This window comes from Rhinoderma darwinii, assembly GCF_050947455.1.
Source record: "Rhinoderma darwinii isolate aRhiDar2 chromosome 5 unlocalized genomic scaffold, aRhiDar2.hap1 SUPER_5_unloc_2, whole genome shotgun sequence".
NCBI lineage: Eukaryota > Metazoa > Chordata > Amphibia > Anura > Rhinodermatidae > Rhinoderma > Rhinoderma darwinii.
The window spans coordinates 1,891,448-1,914,891 of NW_027461776.1; the positions used below are offsets into that span (position 1 = coordinate 1,891,448).

General features: G+C 41.0%; 1 protein-coding gene across 1 annotated transcript in view; it reads right to left on the minus strand.

Moving 5' to 3' along the window:
* SLC4A2 (solute carrier family 4 member 2) overlaps positions 1-5,262 on the minus strand; it is a 181,675-nt gene extending 176,413 nt beyond the window's left edge. Inside the window, exon 1 of the mRNA XM_075847551.1 lies at positions 5,166-5,262. Coding sequence (XP_075703666.1) covers positions 5,166-5,186 — 21 coding nt within the window. The 5' untranslated portion in view covers positions 5,187-5,262. The remainder of the gene's footprint in view (positions 1-5,165) is intronic.
* Positions 5,263-23,444: the final 18,182 nt, after the last annotated feature.

The window sequence follows — 23,444 nt, forward strand, 5'->3', positions numbered from 1 at the left end:
GGGTGAGGGATGTGGATGAGGAGAGTCACTGATTGGGGGATGTGAATATAAAGGGTCACAGGGTGAGGGATGTGGATGAGGGGGGTCACTGATTTGGGATGTGAATATAAAGGGTCACAGGGTGAGGGATGTGGATGAGGAGGGTCACTGATTGGGGGATGTGAATATAAAGGGTCACAGGGTGAGGGATGTGGATGAGGAGGGTCACTGATTGGGGGATGTGAATATAAAGGGTCACAGGGTGAGGGATGTGGATGAGGAGGGTCACTGATTGGGGGGGATGTGAATATAAAGGGTCACAGGGTGAGGGATGTGGATGAAGAGGGTCACTGATTGGGGGATGTGAATATAAAGGGTCACAGGGTGAGGGATGTGGATGAGAAGGGTCACTGATTGGGGGATGTGAATATAAAGGGTCACAGTATGAGGGATGTGGATGAAGAGGGTCACTGATTGAGGGGGATGTGAATATAAAGGGTCACAGGGTGAGGGATGTGGATGAGGAGGGTCACTGATTGGGGATGTGAATATAAAGGGTCACAGGGTGAGGGATGTGGATGAGGAGGGTCACTGATTGGGGGATGTGAATATAAAGGGTCACAGGGTGAGGGATGTGGATGAGGAGGGTCACTGATTTGGGATGTGAATATAAAGGGTCACAGGGTGAGGGATGTGGATGAGGAGGGCCACTGATTGGGGGATGTGAATATAAAGGGTCACAGGGTGAGGGATGTGGATGAGGAGGGTCACTGATTGGGGGATGTGAATATAAAGGGTCACAGGATGAGGGATGTGGATGAGGAGGGTCACTGATTCGGGGATGTGAATATAAAGGGTCACAGGGTGAGGGATGTGGATGAGGAGGGTCACTGATTGGGGGGATGTGAATATAAAGGGTCACAGGGTGAGGGGTGTGGATGAGGAGGGTCACTGATTGGGGGGATGTGAATATAAAGGGTCACGGGGTGAGGGATGTGGGTGAGGAGGGTCACTGATTGGGGGATGTGAATATAAAGGGTCACAGGGTAAGGGATGTGGATGAGGAGAGTCACTGATTGGGTGATATGAATATAAAGGGTCACAGGGTGAGGGATGTGGATGAGGAGGGTCACTGATTGGGGGATGTGAATATAAAGGGTCACAGGGTGAGGGATGTGGATGAGGAGGGTCACTGATTTGGGATGTGAATATAAAGGGTCACAGGGTGAGGGATGTGGATGAGGAGGGTCACTGATTGGGGGATGTGAATATAAAGGGTCACAGGGTGAGGGGTGTGGATGAGGAGGGTCACTGATTGGGGGATGTGAATATAAAGGGTCACAGGGTGAGGGATGTGGATGAGGAGGGTCACTGATTTGGGATGTGAATATAAAGGGTCACAGGGTGAGGGATGTGGATGAGGAGGGCCACTGATTGGGGGATGTGAATATAAAGGGTCACAGGGTGAGGGGTGTGGATGAGGAGGGTCACTGATTGGGGGATGTGAATATAAAGGGTCACAGGGTGAGGGATGTGGATGAGGAGGGTCACTGATTGGGGGGGGATGTGAATATAAAGGGTCACTGGGTGAGGGATGTGGATGAGGAGGGTCACTGATTGGGGGGGATGTGACTATAAAGGGTCAAAGGATGAGGGATGTGGATGAGGAGGGTCACTGATTCGGCGATGTGAATATAAAGGATCACAGGGTGAGGGATGTGGATGAGGAGGGTCACTGATTGGGGGATGTGAATATAAAGGGTCACAGGATGAGGGATGTGGATGAGGAGGGTCACTGATTTGGGATGTGAATATAAAGGGTTACAGGGTGAGGGATGTGGATGAGGAGGGTCACTGATTGGGGATGTGAATATAAAGGGTCACAGGGTAAGGGATGTGGATGAGGAGGGTCACTGATTGGGGGATGTGACTATAAAGTGTCACAGGGTGAGGGATGTGGATGAGGAGGGTCAATGATTGGGGATGTGAATATAAAGGGTCACTGGGTGTGGGATGTGGATGAGGAGGGTCACTGATTGGGGGATGTGAATATAAAGGGTCACGGGGTGAGGGATGAGGAGGGTCACTGATTGGGGGGGATGTGAATATAAAGGGTCACGGGGTGAGGGATGTGGGTGAGGAGGGTCAATGATTGGGGATGTGAATATAAAGGGTTACCGGGTGTGGGATGTGGGTGAGGAGGGTCACTGATTGGGAGGGATGTGAATATAAAGGGGCACAGGGTGAGGGATGTGGATGAGGAGGGTCACTGATTGGGGGATGTGAATATAAAGGGTCACAGGTTGAGGGATGTGGATGAGGAGGGTCACTGATTGGGGATGTGAATATAAAGGGTCACAGGGTGAGGGATGTGGATGAGGAGGGTCACTGATTTGGGATGTGAATATAAAGGGTTACAGGGTGAGGGATGTGGATGAGGAGGGTCAATGATTAGGGATGTGAATATAAAGGGTCACTGGGTGAGGGATGTGGGTGAGGAGGGTCAATGATTGGGGATGTGAATATAAAGGGTTACCGGGTGTGGGATGTGGATGAGGAGGGTCACTGATTGGGGGATGTGAATATAAAGGGTCACGGGGTGAGGGATGAGGAGGGTCACTGATTGGGGGGGATGTGAATATAAAGGGTCACGGGGTGAGGGATGTGGGTGAGGAGGGTCAATGATTGGGGATGTGAATATAAAGGGTTACCGGGTGTGGGATGTGGATGAGGAGGGTCACTGATTGGGGGATGTGAATATAAAGGGTCACGGGGTGAGGGATGTGGATGAGGAGGGTCACTGATTGGGGGGGATGTGAATATAAAGGGTCACGGGGTGAGAGATGTGGGTGAGGAGGGTCAATGATTGGGGATGTGAATATAAAGGGTCACCGGGTGTGGGATGTGGGTGAGGAGGGTCACTGATTGGGAGGGATGTGAATATAAAGGGTCACAGGGTGAGGGATGTGGATGAGGAGGGTCACTGATTGGGAGGGATGTGAATATAAAGGGTCACAGGGTGAGGGATGTGGATGAGGAGGGTCACTGATTGGGAGGGATGTGAATATAAAGGGTCACAGTATGAGGGATGTGGATGAAGAGGGTCACTGATTGGGGGATGTGAATATAAAGGGTCACAGGGTGAGGGATGTGGATGAAGAGGGTCACTGATTGGGGGATGTGAATATAAAGGGTCACAGTATGAGGGATGTGGATGAAGAGGGTCACTGATTGAGGGGGATGTGAATATAAAGGGTCACAGGGTGAGGGATGTGGATGAAGAGGGTCACTGATTGGGGGATGTGAATATAAAGGGTCACAGGGTGAGGGATGTGGATGAGGAGGGTCACTGATTGGGGGATGTGAATATAAAGGGTCACAGGGTGAGGGGTGTGGATGAGGAGGGTCACTGATTGGGGGATGTGAATATAAAGGGTCACAGGTTGAGGGATGTGGATGAGGAGGGTCACTGATTTGGGATGTGAATATAAAGGGTCACAGGGTGAGGGATGTGGATGAGGAGGGTCACTGATTGGGGGATGTGAATATAAAGGGTCACAGGATGAGGGATGTGGATGAGGAGGGTCACTGATTGGGGGATGTGAATATAAAGGGTCACAGTATGAGGGATGTGGATGAGAAGGGTCACTGATTGGGGGGGGATGTGAATATAAAGGGTCACATGGTGAGGGATGTGGATGAGGAGGGTCACTGATTGGGCGATGTGACTATAAAGGGTCACAGGGTGAGGGATGTGGATGAGGAGGGTCACTGATTGGGGGGATGTGAATATAAAGGGTCACAGGGTAAGGGATGTGGATGAGGAGGGTCACTGATTGGGGATGTGAATATAAAGGGTCACAGGGTGAGGGATGTAGATGAAGAGGGTCACTGATTGGGGGATGTGAATATAAAGGGTCACAGGGTGAGGGATGTGGATGAGGAGGGTCACTGATTGGGGGGGATGTGAATATAAAGGGTCACAGGGTGAGGGATGTGGATGAGGAGGGTCACTGATTGGGCGATGTGACTATAAAGGGTCACAGGATGAGGGATGTGGATGAGGAGGGTCAGTGATTCGGCGATGTGACTATAAAGGGTCACAGGGTGAGGGATGTGGATGAGGAGGGTCACTGATTGGGGGGATGTGAATATAAAGGGTCACAGGGTGAGGGATGTAGATGAGGAGGGTCAATGATTGGGAGATGTGAATATAAAGGGTCACAGGGTGAGGGATGTGGATGAGGAGGGTCACTGATTGGGCGATGTGACTATAAAGGGTCACAGGGTGAGGGATGTGGATGAGGAGGGTCACTGATTGGGGGGGATGTGAATATAAAGGGTCACGGGGTGAGGGATGTGGGTGAGGAGGGTCAATGATTGGGGATGTGAATATAAAGGGTCACAGGGTGAGGGATGAGGATGGTCACTGTTTGGGGATGTGAATATAAAGGGTCACAGGGTGAGGGATGTGGATGAGGAGGGTCACTGATTGGGGGATGTGAATATAAAGGGTCACAGGATGAGGGATGTGGATGAGGAGGGCCACTGATTGGGGGATGTGAATATAAAGGGTCACAGTATGAGGGATGTGGATGAGGAGGGTCACTGATTGGGCGATGTGACTATAAAGGTTCACAGGGTGAGGGATGTGGATGAGGAGGGTCACTGATTGGGCGATGTGACTATAAAGGGTCACAGGGTGAGGGATGTGGATGAGGAGGGTCACTGATTGGGGGGATGTGAATATAAAGGGTCACAGGGTGAGGGATGTGGATGAGGAGGGTCACTGATTGGGGGATGTGAATATAAAGGGTCACAGGATGAGGGATGTGGATGAGGAGGGCCACTGATTGGGGGATGTGAATATAAAGGGTCACAGTATGAGGGATGTGGATGAGGAGGGTCACTGATTGGGCGATGTGACTATAAAGGTTCACAGGGTGAGGGATGTGGATGAGGAGGGTCACTGATTGGGCGATGTGACTATAAAGGGTCACAGGGTGAGGGATGTGGATGAGGAGGGTCACTGATTGGGGGGATGTGAATATAAAGGGTCACAGGGTGAGGGATGTGGATGAGGAGGGTCACTGATTGGGGATGTGAATATAAAGGGTCACAGGGTGAGGGAAGTGGGTTATGGTTACTATTGTTTAACCCTTGCATGGCCTTAGTTTCTTTCTTACCTTATTCAGAAGAAAATCCATTGAGCGTGACTATGTGGACAAGGCGTCACAACACAGGGACGATTAACCCCTCCATAACAATGGAACACGTAATCTGTAGCTTTAACTGTTTCTTGACTGTAGTAAATACTGCAAACGGCCGGGTAACCAGGGAGGGAGTCCCTGAATATCCACATTAACCAGATCCCACCCGGGGACTCAGCTGTGTATCCAGGAGCGACTGCAGTTACTGATTAACCAGGGCGCAAACAGATGGAATCCGAAAGATAGAGGCAGGAAGTCATAAAAACAGGGACACCTGCACCCAACAAATACAGGCGCTCCCTACCTAATATCACACATGTCATACAGACGCTCCCCACGTAATATCACACATGTAATACAGACGCTCCCTACCTAATATCACACATGTAATACAGACGCTCCCTACCTAATATCACACATGTAATACAGACACTCCCCACGTAATATCACACATGTAATACAGGCGCTCCCTACCTAATATCACACATGTCATACAGACGCTCCCCACGTAATATCACACATGTAATACAGACGCTCCCTACCTAATATCACACATGTAATACAGACGCTCCCTCCGTAATATCACACATGTAATACAGGCGCTCCCTACCTAATATCACACATGTAATACAGACGCTCCCTACCTAATATCACACATGTAATACAGACGCTCCCTCCGTAATATCACACATGTAATACAGGCGCTCCCTACCTAATATCACACATGTAATACAGGCGCTCCCTACCTAATATCACACATGTAATACAGGCGCTCCCTACCTAATATCACACATGTAATACAGACGCTCTCTACCTAATATCACACATGTAATACAGACGCTCCATCCGTAATATCACACATGTAATAAAGACGCTCCCTCCGTAATATCACACATGTAATACAGGCGCTCCCTCCGTAATATCACACATGTAATACAGGCGCTCCCTACCTAATATCACACATGTAATACAGACGCTCCCTACCTAATATCACACATGTAATACAGACGCTCCCCACGTAATATCACACATGTAATACAGGCGCTCCCTACCTAATATCACACATGTCATACAGACGCTCCCTACCTAATATCACACATGTAATACAGGCGCTCCCTACCTAATATCACACATGTAATACAGACGCTCCCCACGTAATATCACACATGTAATACAGGCGCTCCCTACCTAATATCACACATGTAATACAGACGCTCCCCACCTAATATCACACATGTAATACAGACGCTCCCTACCTAATATCACACATGTAATACAGACGCTCCCTCCGTAATATCACACATGTAATACAGGCGCTCCCTACCTAATATCACACATGTAATACAGACGCTCCCTACCTAATATCACACATGTAATACAGACGCTCCCTCCGTAATATCACACATGTAATACAGACGCTCCCTACCTAATATCACACATGTAATACAGACGCTCCCTACCTAATATCACACATGTAATACAGACGCTCCCTACCTAATATCACACATGTAATACAGACGCTCCCTACCTAATATCACACATGTAATACAGACGCTCCCTACCTAATATCACACATGTCATACAGACGCTCCCTACCTAATATCACACATGTAATACAGACGCTCCCTACCTAATATCACACATGTAATTCAGGCGCTCCCTACCTAATATCACACATGTAATACAGACGCTCCCTACCTAATATCACACATGTAATACAGGCGCTCCCTACCTAATATCACACATGTAATACAGACGCTCCCTACCTAATATCACACATGTAATACAGGCGCTCCCTACCTAATATCACACATGTAATACAGACGCTCCCTACCTAATATCACACATGTCATACAGACGCTCCCTACCTAATATCACACATGTAATACAGACGCTCCCTACCTAATATCACACATGTAATACAGGCGCTCCCTACCTAATATCACACATGTAATACAGACGCTCTCTACCTAATATCACACATGTAATACAGACGCTCCGTCCGTAATATCACACATGTAATAAAGACGCTCCCTACCTAATATCACACATGTAATAAAGACGCTCCGTCCGTAATATCACACATGTAATAAAGACGCTCCCTCCGTAATATCACACATGTAATACAGACACTCCCTACCTAATATCACACATGTAATACAGACGCTCCCTACCTAATATCACACATGTAATACAGACGCTCCCCGTGTAATATCACACATGTAATAAAGACGCTCCCTCCGTAATATCATACATGTAATAAAGACGCTCCGTCCGTAATATCACACATGTAATACAGACGCTCCCTACCTAATATCACACATGTAATACAGACCCTCACCCGCGTAATATCACACATGTAATAAAGACACTCCCTACCTAATATCACACATGTAATACAGACGCTCCCTACCTAATATCACACATGTAATACAGACGCTCCCTCCGTAATATCACACATGTAATACAGACGCTCCCTCCGTAATATCACACATGTAATACAGACGCTCCCTCCGTAATATCACACATGTAATACAGACGCTCCTGTGTAATATCACACATGTAATACAGGCGCTCCCTACCTAATATCACACATGTAATACAGACGCTCCCTCCGTAATATCACACATGTAATACAGACGCTCCCTACCTAATATCACACATGTAATACAGGCGCTCCCTACCTAATATCACACATGTAATACAGACGCTCCCTACCTAATATCACACATGTAATACAGACGCTCCCTCCGTAATATCACACATGTAATAAAGACGCTCCCTACCTAATATCACACATGTAATACAGACGCTCCCTACCTAATATCACACATGTAATACAGACGCTCCCTCCGTAATATCACACATGTAATACAGACGCTCCGTCCGTAATATCACACATGTAATACAGACGCTCCCCACCTAATATCACACATGTAATACAGACGCTCCCTACCTAATATCACACATGTAATTCAGGCGCTCCCTACCTAATATCACACATGTAATACAGGCGCTCCCTACCTAATATCACACATGTAATACAGACGCTCCCTACCTAATATCACACATGTAATACAGACGCTCCCGTGTAATATCACACATGTAATACAGACGCTCCCTCCGTAATATCACACATGTAATACAGACGCTCCCTACCTAATATCACACATGTAATACAGACGCTCCCTCCGTAATATCACACATGTAATACAGACGCTCCCTCCGTAATATCACACATGTAATACAGACGCTCCCTCCGTAATATCACACATGTAATACAGACGCTCCCTACCTAATATCACACATGTAATACAGACGCTCCCTCCGTAATATCACACATGTAATACAGACGCTCCCTACCTAATATCACACATGTAATAAAGACGCTCCGTCCGTAATATCACACATGTAATAAAGACGCTCCCTCCGTAATATCACACATGTAATAAAGACGCTCCGTCCGTAATATCACACATGTAATACAGACGCTCCCTACCTAATATCACACATGTAATACAGACCCTCACCCGCGTAATATCACACATGTAATAAAGACACTCCCTACCTAATATCACACATGTAATAAAGACGCTCCCTACCTAATATCACACATGTAATACAGACGTTCCCTACCTAATATCACACATGTAATACAGACGCTCCCTCCGTAATATCACACATGTAATACAGACGCTCCCTCCGTAATATCACACATGTAATACAGACGCTCCCTCCGTAATATCACACATGTAATACAGGCGCTCCCTACCTAATATCTCACATGTAATACAGACGCTCCCTCCGTAATATCACACATGTAATACAGACGCTCCCGTGTAATATCACACATGTAATACACACGCTCTCTACCTAATATCACACATGTAATACAGACGCTCCCTACCTAATATCACACATGTAATACAGGCGCTCCCTACCTAAATCACACATGTAATACAGACGCTTCCTACCTAATATCACACATGTAATAAAGACGCTCCCTACCTAATATCACACATGTAATAAAGACGCTCCCTACCTAATATCACACATGTAATACAGACGCTCCCTACCTAATATCACACATGTAATACAGACACTCCCCACGTAATATCACACATGTAATACAGGCGCTCCCTACCTAATATCACACATGTAATACAGACGCTCCCTACCTAATATCACACATGTAATAAAGACGCTCCCTACCTAATATCACACATGTAATACAGACGCTCCCTCCGTAATATCACACATGTAATAAAGACGCTCCCGTGTAATATCACACATGTAATACAGACGCTCCCCGTGTAATATCACATGTAATACAGACGCTCCCTACCTAATATCACACATGTAATACAGACGCTCCCTACCTAATATCACACATGTAATACAGACGTTCCCTCCGTAATATCACACATGTAATACAGACGCTCCCCGTGTAATATCACACATGTAATACAGACACTCCCCATGTAATATCACACATGTAATAGACACTCCCTATGTAATATCACACATGTAATACAGACACACCCTACCTAATATCACACATGTAATACAGACGCTCCCTACCTAATATCACACATATACTACAGACGCTCCCTCCGTAATATCACATGTAATAAAGACGCTCCCTCCGTAATATATCACACATGTAATACAGACGCTCCCTACGTAATGTCACACATGTAATACATACGCTCCCCGCGTAATATCACACATGTAATACAGACGCTCCCCATGTAATATCACACATGTAATAAAGACTCTCCCTACCTAATATCACACATGTAATACAGACGCTCCCCGTGTAATATCACACATGTAATAAAGACGTTACCCTACCTCAGGGGTGGGATCCGGCCTGTTCGCTCCGGTACTCCCGAAGCGGTTGTTTAAATTTACAGCCGTTTCACAGAACCGGGTGAAGCAGGAAGCCGGAACCGGTCCCCTGCACTCAAATGTACCAACGTCGTTAGGACGCGGATACACTTGAGTAGCCTAGTGCTGCCCTTCGGCGCTTTAGTGATGATGCAGTATGACGTCATCGCGCCGCTGCATCATTCCGCTGGAGGACTGGCGCCGCTGGAGGTTGGCGCGAGAACGGGACAGGTAATAATATAATGTGTTTTTTTGCCTTTTCCTTCTACTATGGGCAGCGTTGGGAGCCTTATCTATAGGGGACTATACAAGCAACAGTAACTACAGAGGACAATACATAGGTAGTAACTATAGTGGACAATACATAGGGAACAGTTACTACAGGGGACTATATAGGTAACAGTAACTACAGGGGACAAGACATAGGTAACACTAACTACAGGGGATTATATAGGGAACACTAATTACAGGGGACTATATAGGGAACAGTAACTACAGGGGACTATATAGGGAACTAACTACAGGGGTCTGTAGGAAACAGTAACTACAGGGGACTATATAGGGAACAGTAACTGCAGGGGACTATATAGGGCTCACTAACTACAGGGGACTATATAGGGCTCACTAACTACAGGGGACTATATAGGGAACACGAACTACAGGGGACTATATAGGGAACAGTAACAATAGCGGACAATATAGGGAACAGTAACTACAAGGGACTAAGTAGGGAACAGTAACTACAAGGGACTAAGTAGGGAAGAGTAACTACAGGGGACTACATAGGGAACAGTAACTACAGGGAACTATATAGGGAACAGTAACTACTGGGGACTATATAGGGATCACTAACTACAGTGGACTATATAGGGAACAGTAACTACAGGGGACTATATAGGGAACTAACTACAGGGGTCTGTAGGAAACAGTAAAAACAGGGGACTATATATGGAACAGTAACTGCAGGGGACTATATAGGGATCACTAACTACAGGGGACTATATAGGGAACACTAACTACAGGGGACTATATAGGGAACACTAACTACAGGGGACTATATAGGGAACAGTAACTACAGGGGACTACATAGGGAACAGTAACTACAGGGGACTATATAGGGAACAGTAACTACAGGGGACTATATAGGGAACAGTAACTACAGTGGACTATATAGGGAACAGTAACTACAGAGGCTATATAGGGAACAGTAACTACAGGGTACTATATAGGGAACAGTAACTACAGGGTACTACATAGGGAACACTAACTACAGGGGACTATATAGGGAACATGAACTACAGGGGACTATATAGGGGCCCTTATCTACAGGAAATTCCACAGGGGGCCCTACCTAGAGAGAATGCGACATGGGGCCATATCTACAGGGAACGCCACAGAGGGCCCTATCTACAGGGGACACTACAGGGAATGCTACAGTGAATGCCACAGGGGGCTCGATCTACAGGGAACACTACTACCTACAGAAGGCTCTACTGGGGGCACTATCTACAGAGGGCTCTATGGGGAGAACTATCTATAGAGGGCTCTACTGGGAGCACTATCTACAAGGGGCACTGTATGTGGTGCATTACTTTACAGTGTTTGACAATTTTATTCAGGAGCACAGTGTATAGTACTATTATATTCAGGAGTACAGTGTATAGTACTATTATATTCAGGAGCGCAGTGTATAGTACTATTATATTCAGGAGCGCAGTGTATAGTACTATTATATTCAGGAGTACAGTGTATAGTACTATTATATTCAGGAGTACAGTGTATAGTACTATTATATTCAGGAGCACAGTGTATAGTACTATTATATTCAGGAGCGCAGTGTATAGTACTATTATATTCAGGAGCGCAGTGTATAGTACTATTATATTCAGGAGTACAGTGTATAGTACTATTATATTCAGGAGTACAGTGTATAGTACTATTATATTCAGGAGCGCAGTGTATAGTACTATTATATTCAGGAGCGCAGTGTATAGTACTATTATATTCAGGAGTACAGTGTATAGTACTATTATATTCAGGAGTACAGTGTATAGTACTATTATATTCAGGAGCGCAGTGTATAGTACTATTATATTCAGGAGTACAGTGTATAGTACTATTATATTCAGGAGTACAGTGTATAGTACTATTATATTCAGGAGCGCAGTGTATAGTACTATTATATTCAGGAGCGCAGTGTATAGTACTATTATATTCAGGAGTACAGTGTATAGTACTATTATATTCAGGAGCACAGTGTATAGTACTATTATATTCAGGAGCACAGTGTATAGTACTATTATATTCAGGAGCGCAGTGTATAGTACTATTATATTCAGGAGTACAGTGTATAGTACTATTATATTCAGGAGTACAGTGTATAGTACTATTATATTCAGGAGCGCAGTGTATAGTACTATTATATTCAGGAGCGCAGTGTATAGTACTATTATATTCAGGAGTACAGTGTATAGTACTATTATATTCAGGAGTACAGTGTATAGTACTATTATATTCAGGAGCACAGTGTATAGTACTATTATATTCAGGGACACAGTGTATAGTACTATTATATTCAGGAGTGCAGTGTATAGTACTATTATATTCAGGAGCACAGTGTATAGTACTATTATATTCAGGAGCGCAGTGTATAGTACTATTATATTCAGGAGCGCAGTGTATAGTACTATTATATTCAGGAGCGCAGTGTATAGTACTATTATATTCAGGAGCACAGTGTATAGTACTATTATATTCAGGGGCGCAGTGTATAGTACTATTATATTCAGGAGCGCAGTGTATAGTACTATTATATTCAGGAGTGCAGTGTATAGTACTATTATATTCAGGAGCGCAGTGTATAGTACTATTATATTCAGGAGCGCAGTGTATAGTACTATTATATTCAGGAGTACAGTGTATAGTACTATTATATTCAGGAGCGCAGTGTATAGTACTATTATATTCAGGAGCGCAGTGTATAGTACTATTATATTCAGGAGTGCAGTGTATAGTACTATTATATTCAGAAGCGCAGTGTATAGTACTATTATATTCAGGAGCGCAGTGTATAGTACTATTATATTCAGGAGCGCAGTGTATAGTACTATTATATTCAGGAGCGCAGTGTATAGTACTATTATATTCAGGAGTACAGTGTATAGTACTATTATATTCAGGAGTACAGTGTATAGTACTATTATATTCAGGAGTGCAGTGTATAGTACTATTATATTCAGGAGCACAGTGTATAGTACTATTATATTCAGGGGCGCAGTGTATAGTACTATTATATTCAGGAGTACAGTGTATAGTACTATTATATTCAGGAGTACAGTGTATAGTACCATTATATTCAGGGACACAGTGTATAGTACTATTATATTCAGGGACACAGTGTATAGTACTATTATATTCAGGAGTGCAGTGTATAGTACTATTATATTCAGGAGCGCAGTGTATAGTACTATTATATTCAGGAGCGCAGTGTATAGTACTATTATATTCAGGAGCGCAGTGTATAGTACTATTATATTCAGGAGTACAGTGTATAGTACTATTATATTCAGGAGTACAGTGTATAGTACTATTATATTCAGGAGTGCAGTGTATAGTACTATTATATTCAGGAGCACAGTGTATAGTACTATTATATTCAGGGGCGCAGTGTATAGTACTATTATATTCAGGAGTACAGTGTATAGTACTATTATATTCAGGAGTACAGTGTATAGTACCATTATATTCAGGGACACAGTGTATAGTACTATTATATTCAGGGACACAGTGTATAGTACTATTATATTCAGGAGTGCAGTGTATAGTACTATTATATTCAGGAGTACAGTGTATAATACTATTATATTCAGGAGTACAGTGTATAGTACTATTATATTCAGGAGTACAGTGTATAGTACTATTATATTCAGGAGTACAGTGTATAGTACTATTATATTCAGGAGTACAGTGTATAGTACTATTATATTCAGGAGTGCAGTGTATAGTACTATTATATTCAGGAGCACAGTGTATAGTACTATTATATTCAGGGGCGCAGTGTATAGTACTATTATATTCAGGAGTGCAGTGTATAGTACTATTATATTCAGGAGTACAGTGTATAGTACCATTATATTCAGGGACACAGTGTATAGTACTATTATATTCAGGGACACAGTGTATAGTACTATTATATTCAGGAGTGCAGTGTATAGTACTATTATATTCAGGAGCGCAGTGTATAGTACTATTATATTCAGGAGCGCAGTGTATAGTACTATTATATTCAGGAGCGCAGTGTATAGTACTATTATATTCAGGAGTACAGTGTATAGTACTATTATATTCAGGAGTACAGTGTATAGTACTATTATATTCAGGAGTGCAGTGTATAGTACTATTATATTCAGGAGCACAGTGTATAGTACTATTATATTCAGGGGCGCAGTGTATAGTACTATTATATTCAGGAGTACAGTGTATAGTACTATTATATTCAGGAGTACAGTGTATAGTACCATTATATTCAGGGACACAGTGTATAGTACTATTATATTCAGGGACACAGTGTATAGTACTATTATATTCAGGAGTGCAGTGTATAGTACTATTATATTCAGGAGTACAGTGTATAATACTATTATATTCAGGAGTACAGTGTATAGTACTATTATATTCAGGAGTACAGTGTATAGTACTATTATATTCAGGAGTACAGTGTATAGTACTATTATATTCAGGAGTGCAGTGTATAGTACTATTATATTCAGGAGCGCAGTGTATAGTACTATTATATTCAGGAGTACAGTGTATAGTACTATTATATTCAGGAGCGCAGTGTATAGTACTATTATATTCAGGAGCACAGTGTATAGTACTATTATATTCAGGAGTACAGCGTATAATACTATTATATTCAGGAGCACAGCGTATAGTACTATTATATTCAGGAGTACAGTGTATAGTACTATTATATTCAGGAGTACAGTGTATAGTACTATTATATTCAGGAGTGCAGTGTATAGTACTATTATATTCAGGAGTGCAGTGTATAGTACTATTATATTCAGGAGTGCAGTGTATAGTACTATTATATTCAGGAGCACAGTGTATAGTACTATTATATTCAGGAGCACAGTGTATAGTACTATTATATTCAGGAGTACAGTGTATAGTAATATTATATTCAGGAGTACAGTGTATAGTACTATTATATTCAGGAGTACAGTGTATAGTACTATTATATTCAGGAGCGCAGTGTATAGTACTATTATATTCAGGAGTGCAGTGTATAGTACTATTATATTCAGGAGCGCAGTGTATAGTACTATTATATTCAGGAGCACAGTGTATAGTACTATTATATTCAGGAGTACAGTGTATAGTACTATTATATTCAGGAGTACAGTGTAAAGTACTATTATATTCAGGGGCGCAGTGTATAGTACTATTATATTCAGGAGTACAGTGTATAGTACTATTATATTCAGGAGTACAGTGTATAGTACCATTATATTCAGGGACACAGTGTATAGTACTATTATATTCAGGGACACAGTGTATAGTACAATTATATTCAGGAGTGCAGTGTATAGTACTATTATATTCAGGAGCGCAGTGTATAGTACTATTATATTCAGGAGCGCAGTGTATAGTACTATTATATTCAGGAGCGCAGTGTATAGTACTATTATATTCAGGAGTACAGTGTATAGTACTATTATATTCAGGAGTACAGTGTATAGTACTATTATATTCAGGAGTGCAGTGTATAGTACTATTATATTCAGGAGCGCAGTGTATAGTACTATTATATTCAGGGGCGCAGTGTATAGTACTATTATATTCAGGAGTACAGTGTATAGTACTATTATATTCAGGAGTACAGTGTATAGTACCATTATATTCAGGGACACAGTGTATAGTACTATTATATTCAGGGACACAGTGTATAGTACTATTATATTCAGGAGTGCAGTGTATAGTACTATTATATTCAGGAGTACAGTGTATAATACTATTATATTCAGGAGTACAGTGTATAGTACTATTATATTCAGGAGTACAGTGTATAGTACTATTATATTCAGGAGTACAGTGTATAGTACTATTATATTCAGGAGTGCAGTGTATAGTACTATTATATTCAGGAGCGCAGTGTATAGTACTATTATATTCAGGAGCACAGTGTATAGTACTATTATATTCAGGAGCGCAGTGTATAGTACTATTATATTCAGGAGCACAGTGTATAGTACTATTATATTCAGGAGTACAGCGTATAGTACTATTATATTCAGGAGCACAGTGTATAGTACTATTATATTCAGGAGCGCAGTGTATAGTACTATTATATTCAGGAGCGCAGTGTATAGTACTATTATATTCAGGAGCACAGTGTATAGTACTATTATATTCAGGAGCGCAGTATATAGTACTATTGTATTCAGGAGTACAGTGTATAGTACTATTATATTCAGGAGCGCAGTGTATAGTACTATTATATTCAGGAGCACAGTGTATAGTACTATTATATTCAGGAGTACAGTGTATAGTACTATTATATTCAGGAGTACAGTGTATAGTACTATTATATTCAGGAGTACAGTGTATAGTACTATTATATTCAGGAGCGCAGTGTATAGTACTATTATATTCAGGAGTGCAGTGTATAGTACTATTATATTCAGGAGCGCAGTGTATAGTACTATTATATTCAGGAGCGCAGTGTATAGTACTATTATATTCAGGAGTACAGTGTATAGTACTATTATATTCAGGAGTACAGTGTAAAGTACTATTATATTCAGGAGCGCAGTGTATAGTACTATTATATTCAGGAGCACAGTGTATAGTGCTATTATATTCAGGAGTATAGTGTATAGTACTATTATATTCAGGGGCGCAGTGTATAGTCCTATTATATTCAGCACAGTGTATAGTACTATTATATTCAGGAGCGCAGTGTATAGTACTATTATATTCAGGAGCACAGTGTATAGTACTATTATATTCAGGAGTACAGTGTATAGTACTATTATATTCAGGAGTGCAGTGTATAGTACTATTATATTCAGGAGTGCAGTGCATAGTACTATTATATTCAGGAGCGCAGTGCATAGTACTATTATATTCAGGAGTGCAGTGTATAGTACTATTATATTCAGGAGCGCAGTGTATAGTACTATTATATTCAGGGGCGCAGTGTATAGTACTATTATATTCAGGAGTACAGTGTATAGTACTATTATATTCAGGAGTACAGTGTATAGTACTATTATATTCAGGAGCGCAGTGTATAGTACTATTATATTCAGGAGTACAGTGTATAGTACTATTATATTCAGGAGCACAGTGTATAGTACTATTATATTCAGGAGCACAGTGTATAGTACTATTATATTCAGGAGTGCAGTGTATAGTACTATTATATTCAGGAGCGCAGTGTAATAGTACTATTATATTCAGGAGCGCAGTGTATAGTACTATTATATTCAGGAGCACAGTGTATAGTACTATTATATTCAGGAGTACAGTGTATAGTACTATTATATTCAGGAGCGCAGTGTATAGTACTATTATATTCAGGAGTGCAGTGTATAGTACTATTATATTCAGGAGTGCAGTGTATAGTACTATTATATTCAGGAGTACAGTGTATAGTACTATTATATTCAGGAGTGCAGTGGTATAGTACTATTATATTCAGGAGTACAGTGTATAGTACTATTATATTCAGGAGTGCAGTGTATAGTACTATTATATTCAGGAGCACAGTGTATAGTACTATTATATTCAGGAGCGCAGTGTATAGTACTATTATATTCAGGAGCGCAGTGTATAGTACTATTATATTCAGGAGCACAGTGTATAGTACTATTATATTCAGGAGCACAGTGTATAGTACTATTATATTCAGGGGCGCAGTGTATAGTACTATTATATTCAGGAGCACAGTGTATAGTACTATTATATTCAGGAGCACAGTGTATAGTACTATTATATTCAGGAGCACAGTGTATAGTACTATTATATTCAGGAGCGCAGTGTATAGTACTATTATATTCAGGAGCGCAGTGTATAGTACTATTATATTCAGGAGCGCAGTGTATAGTACTATTATATTCAGGAGTACAGTGTATAGTACTATTATATTCAGGAGTACAGTGTATAGTACTATTATATTCAGGAGTACAGTGTATAGTACTATTATATTCAGGGGCGCAGTGTATAGTACTATTATATTCAGGAGTGCAGTGTATAGTACTATTATATTCAGGAGCACAGTGTATAGTACTATTATATTCAGGAGCACAGTGTATAGTACTATTATATTCAGGAGTGCAGTGTATAGTACTATTATATTCAGGAGCGCAGTGTATAGTACTATTATATTCAGGAGTGCAGTGTATAGTACTATTATATTCAGGAGTACAGTGTATAGTACTATTATATTCAGGAGTACAGTGTATAGTACCATTATATTCAGGACACAGTGTATAGTACTATTATATTCAGGGACACAGTGTATAGTACTATTATATTCAGGAGTGCAGTGTATAGTACTATTATATTCAGGAGTACAGTGTATAATACTATTATATTCAGGAGTACAGTGTATAGTACTATTATATTCAGGAGTACAGTGTATAGTACTATTATATTCAGGAGTACAGTGTATAGTACTATTATATTCAGGAGTGCAGTGTATAGTACTATTATATTCAGGAGCGCAGTGTATAGTACTATTATATTCAGGAGCACAGTGTATAGTACTATTATATTCAGGAGCGCAGTGTATAGTACTATTATATTCAGGAGCGCAGTGTATAGTACTATTATATTCAGGAGTGCAGTGTATAGTACTATTATATTCAGGAGTACAGTGTATAGTACTATTATATTCAGGAGCGCAGTGTATAGTACTATTATATTCAGGAGTACAGTGTATAGTACTATTATATTCAGGAGTGCAGTGTATAGTACTATTATATTCAGGAGTGCAGTGCATAGTACTATTATATTCAGGAGCGCAGTGCATAGTACTATTATATTCAGGAGCGCAGTGTATAGTACTATTATATTCAGGAGCGCAGTGTATAGTACTATTATATTCAGGAGCGCAGTGTATAGTACTATTATATTCAGGAGCGCAGTGTATAGTACTATTATATTCAGGAGCGCAGTGTATAGTACTATTATATTCAGGAGCGCAGTGTATAGTACTATTATATTCAGGAGTGCAGTGTATAGTACTATTATATTCAGGAGTACAGTGTATAGTACTATTATATTCAGGAGTGCAGTGTATAGTACTATTATATTCAGGAGTACAGTGTATAGTACTATTATATTCAGGAGTGCAGTGTATAGTACTATTATATTCAGGAGTACAGTGTATAGTACTATTATATTCAGGAGCGCAGTGTATAGTACTATTATATTCAGGAGTGCAGTGTATAGTACTATTATATTCAGGAGCGCAGTGTATAGTACTATTATATTCAGGAGTGCAGTGTATAGTACTATTATATTCAGGAGCACAGTGTATAGTACTATTATATTCAGGGGCGCAGTGTATAGTACTATTATATTCAGGAGTGCAGTGTATAGTACTATTATATTCAGGAGCACAGTGTATAGTACTATTATATTCAGGAGCACAGTGTATAGTACTATTATATTCAGGAGTACAGTGTATATACTATTATATTCAGGAGCGCAGTGTATAGTACTATTATATTCAGGAGCGCAGTGTATAGTACTATTATATTCAGGAGCGCAGTGTATAGTACTATTATATTCAGGAGTACAGTGTATAGTACTATTATATTCAGGAGTACAGTGTATAGTACTATTATATTCAGGAGTACAGTGTATAGTACTATTATATTCAGGAGCGCAGTGTATAGTACTATTATATTCAGGAGTACAGTGTATAGTACTATTATATTCAGGAGCACAGTGTATAGTACTATTATATTCAGGGGCGCAGTGTATAGTACTATTATATTCAGGAGCGCAGTGTATACTACTATTATATTCAGGAGTGCAGTATATAGTACTATTATATTCAGGAGCGCAGTGTATAGTACTATTATATTCAGGAGTCCAGTGTATAGTACTATTATATTCAGGAGCGCAGTGTATAGTACTATTATATTCAGGAGCACAGTGTATAGTACTATTATATTCAGGAGCACAGTGTATAGTACTATTATATTCAGGAGCACAGTGTATAGTACTATTATATTCAGGAGTACAGTGTATAGTACTATTATATTCAGGGACACAGTGTGTGATACTATTATATTTGGGGGCATAGAGTGTTGTAGCATAAGAATTTGCTCTTCGTTTATAGGTACAGAAATGTTGAAAAAGTGAGCTTCTGAAGACGTCTGAGCAGCAAATTGACCCATTTCCGCAGGAAATGGGTCATGACCAGGAGGCATCATGGAGTTCTGGACCAGATGGAAACATAAAGAGAACGACTAGAATCTGAGAAGTCGTCACCGGTGAGTCACTAAATGTAAATGTTTATTCTCCCTGTGACTGCTCAGTACTGTAGTCACTGTATGATCTGCAGCAAGATGATTTGTGTATCGTTCTTTTTTGTGAAACTTCAACTCCCAGCATATCCTTACTATCATTCTGGCTATACTGGGAGCTGTAGTTTTATGCCGTACAAACTTATATGGCAGGGGTTAAACTAAATTAGCAAATTATCTCTGTACTGAGCACTTTGTACTGGTGCTGTATATATGTAGCGAGCTTGGTTCTGGTGCTGTAAATATATGTACTGAGCTTTGTTCTGGTGCTGTATATATATATATATGTACTGAGCCTTGTTCTGGTGCTGTATATATGTACTGAGCTTTGTTCTGGTGCTGTATATATATATATATATGTACTGAGCCTTGTTCTGGTGCTGTATATATGTACTGAGCTAGGTTCTGGTGCTGTAAATATATGTATTGAGCCTTGTTCTGGTGCTGTATATATGTACTGAGCTTGGTTCTGGTGCTGTATATATATGTCCTGAGCTTTGTTCTGGTGCTGTATATATATATGTCCTGAGCTTTGTTCTGGAGCTGTATCTATTTACTGAGCTTTGTTCTGGTGCTGGAAATATATATACTGTGCTTGGCTCATGTTATATTTAGGTACTGAGCTTTGTTCTGGTGCTGTATATTTGTACTGAGCTTGGTTCTGGTGCTGTCTATATATGTACTGAGCTTGGTTCTGGCATTGTATTTAGGTACTGAGCTTGGTCCTGGCACCATATCTGTGCATTAGCTGCCAGATCCGTTGTAGCTTACTGTGCACACCGCACTGTCCTCCACCCTTCTCACAGTGCACAGTGTAACTAAATGGGCTGAGCACGCTTAAGATATTGAATGTGCGCATATAGGTCTATACGTAATGGGTGAGTTTAATATAATGTGTGGGTAGGTCTCTACGCTTATGTAATTATATATATATAGTATGGCAATCCACACTAAAACATTCTGGTCAGGGAATTCCTTTATTTAGAGTTCACCTTAATGTAGAGGGTATTTGGAATATCATAATTGTTTTATTTCATTATTAGAATCATTTTCATTGGCGCGATACACCGCAAAGTACAGTGAACCCCCCCCCCCCCCCCGCGGCGCGTATGTCTTTGTCCACAAAACAGGGAACCTGTTGTTAAAAATTTGAATCCCACCCCTGCCCTACCTAATATCACACGTAATAAAAACGCTCCCTACATAATATCACACATGTAATACAGACGCTCCCCGTGTAATATCACACATGTAATACAGACGCTCCCCGTGTAATATCACACATCATAAAGACGCTCCCTACCTAATATACCACATGTAATAAAGATGCTCCCTACGTAATATCACACATGTAATACAGACGCTCCCTACCTAATATCACACATGTAATACAGGCGCTCCCTACCTAATATCACACATGTAATACAGAGCTTTCCCTGTGTAATATCACACATGTAATACAGACACTCCCTACCTAATATCACACATGTAATACAGACGCTCCCTACCTAATATCACACATGTAATACAGAGCTTTCCCTGTGTAATATCACACATGTAATACAGACACTCCCTACCTAATATCACACATGTAATACAGATGCTCCCTACGTAATATCACACATGTAATACAGGCGCTCCCGTGTGTAATATCACACATCATAAAGATGCTCCCTACCTAATATACCACATGTAATAAAGATGCTCCCTACGTAATATCACACATGTAATACAGGCGCTCCCTACCTAATATCACACATGTAATACAGACGCTCCCTACCTAATATCACACATGTAATACAGACGCTCCCTACCTAATATCACACATGTAATAAAGACACTCCCTACCTAATATCACACATGTAATAAAGATGCTCCCTACGTAATATCACACATGTAATACAGAGCTTTCCCTGTGTAATATCACACATGTAATACAGACACTCCCTACCTAATATCACACATGTAATACAGATGCTCCCTACGTAATATCACACATGTAATACAGGCGCTCCCGTGTGTAATATCACACATCATAAAGATGCTCCCTACCTAATATACCACTGTAATAAAGATGCTCCCTACGTAATATCCACACATGTAATACAGGCGCTCCCTACCTAATATCACACATGTAATACAGACGCTCCCTACCTAATATCACACATGTAATACAGACGCTCCCTACCTAATATCACACATGTAATAAAGACACTCCCTACCTAATATACCACATGTAATAAAGATGCTCCCTACGTAATATCACACATGTAATACAGGCGCTCCCTACCTAATATCACACATGTAATACAGGCGCTCCCTACCTAATATCACACATGTAATACAGACGCTCCTTACCTAAATATCACACATGTAATAAAGATGCTCCCTACGTAATATCACACATGTAATACAGAGCTTTCCCTGTGTAATATCACACATGTAATACAGACACTCCCTACCTAATATCACACATGTAATACAGATGCTCCCTACGTAATATCACACATGTAATACAGGCGCTCCCGTGTGTAATATCACACATCATAAGATGCTCCCTACCTAATATACCACATGTAATAAAGATGCTCCCTACGTAATATCACACATGTAATACAGGCGCTCCCTACCTAATATCACACATGTAATACAGAGCTTTCCCTGTGTAATATCACACATGTAATAAGACGACTCCCTACCTAATATCACACATGTAATACAGACGCTCCCTACCTAATATCACACATGTAATACAGACGCTCCCTACCTAATATCACACATGTAATAAAGACACTCCCTACCTAATATCACACATGTA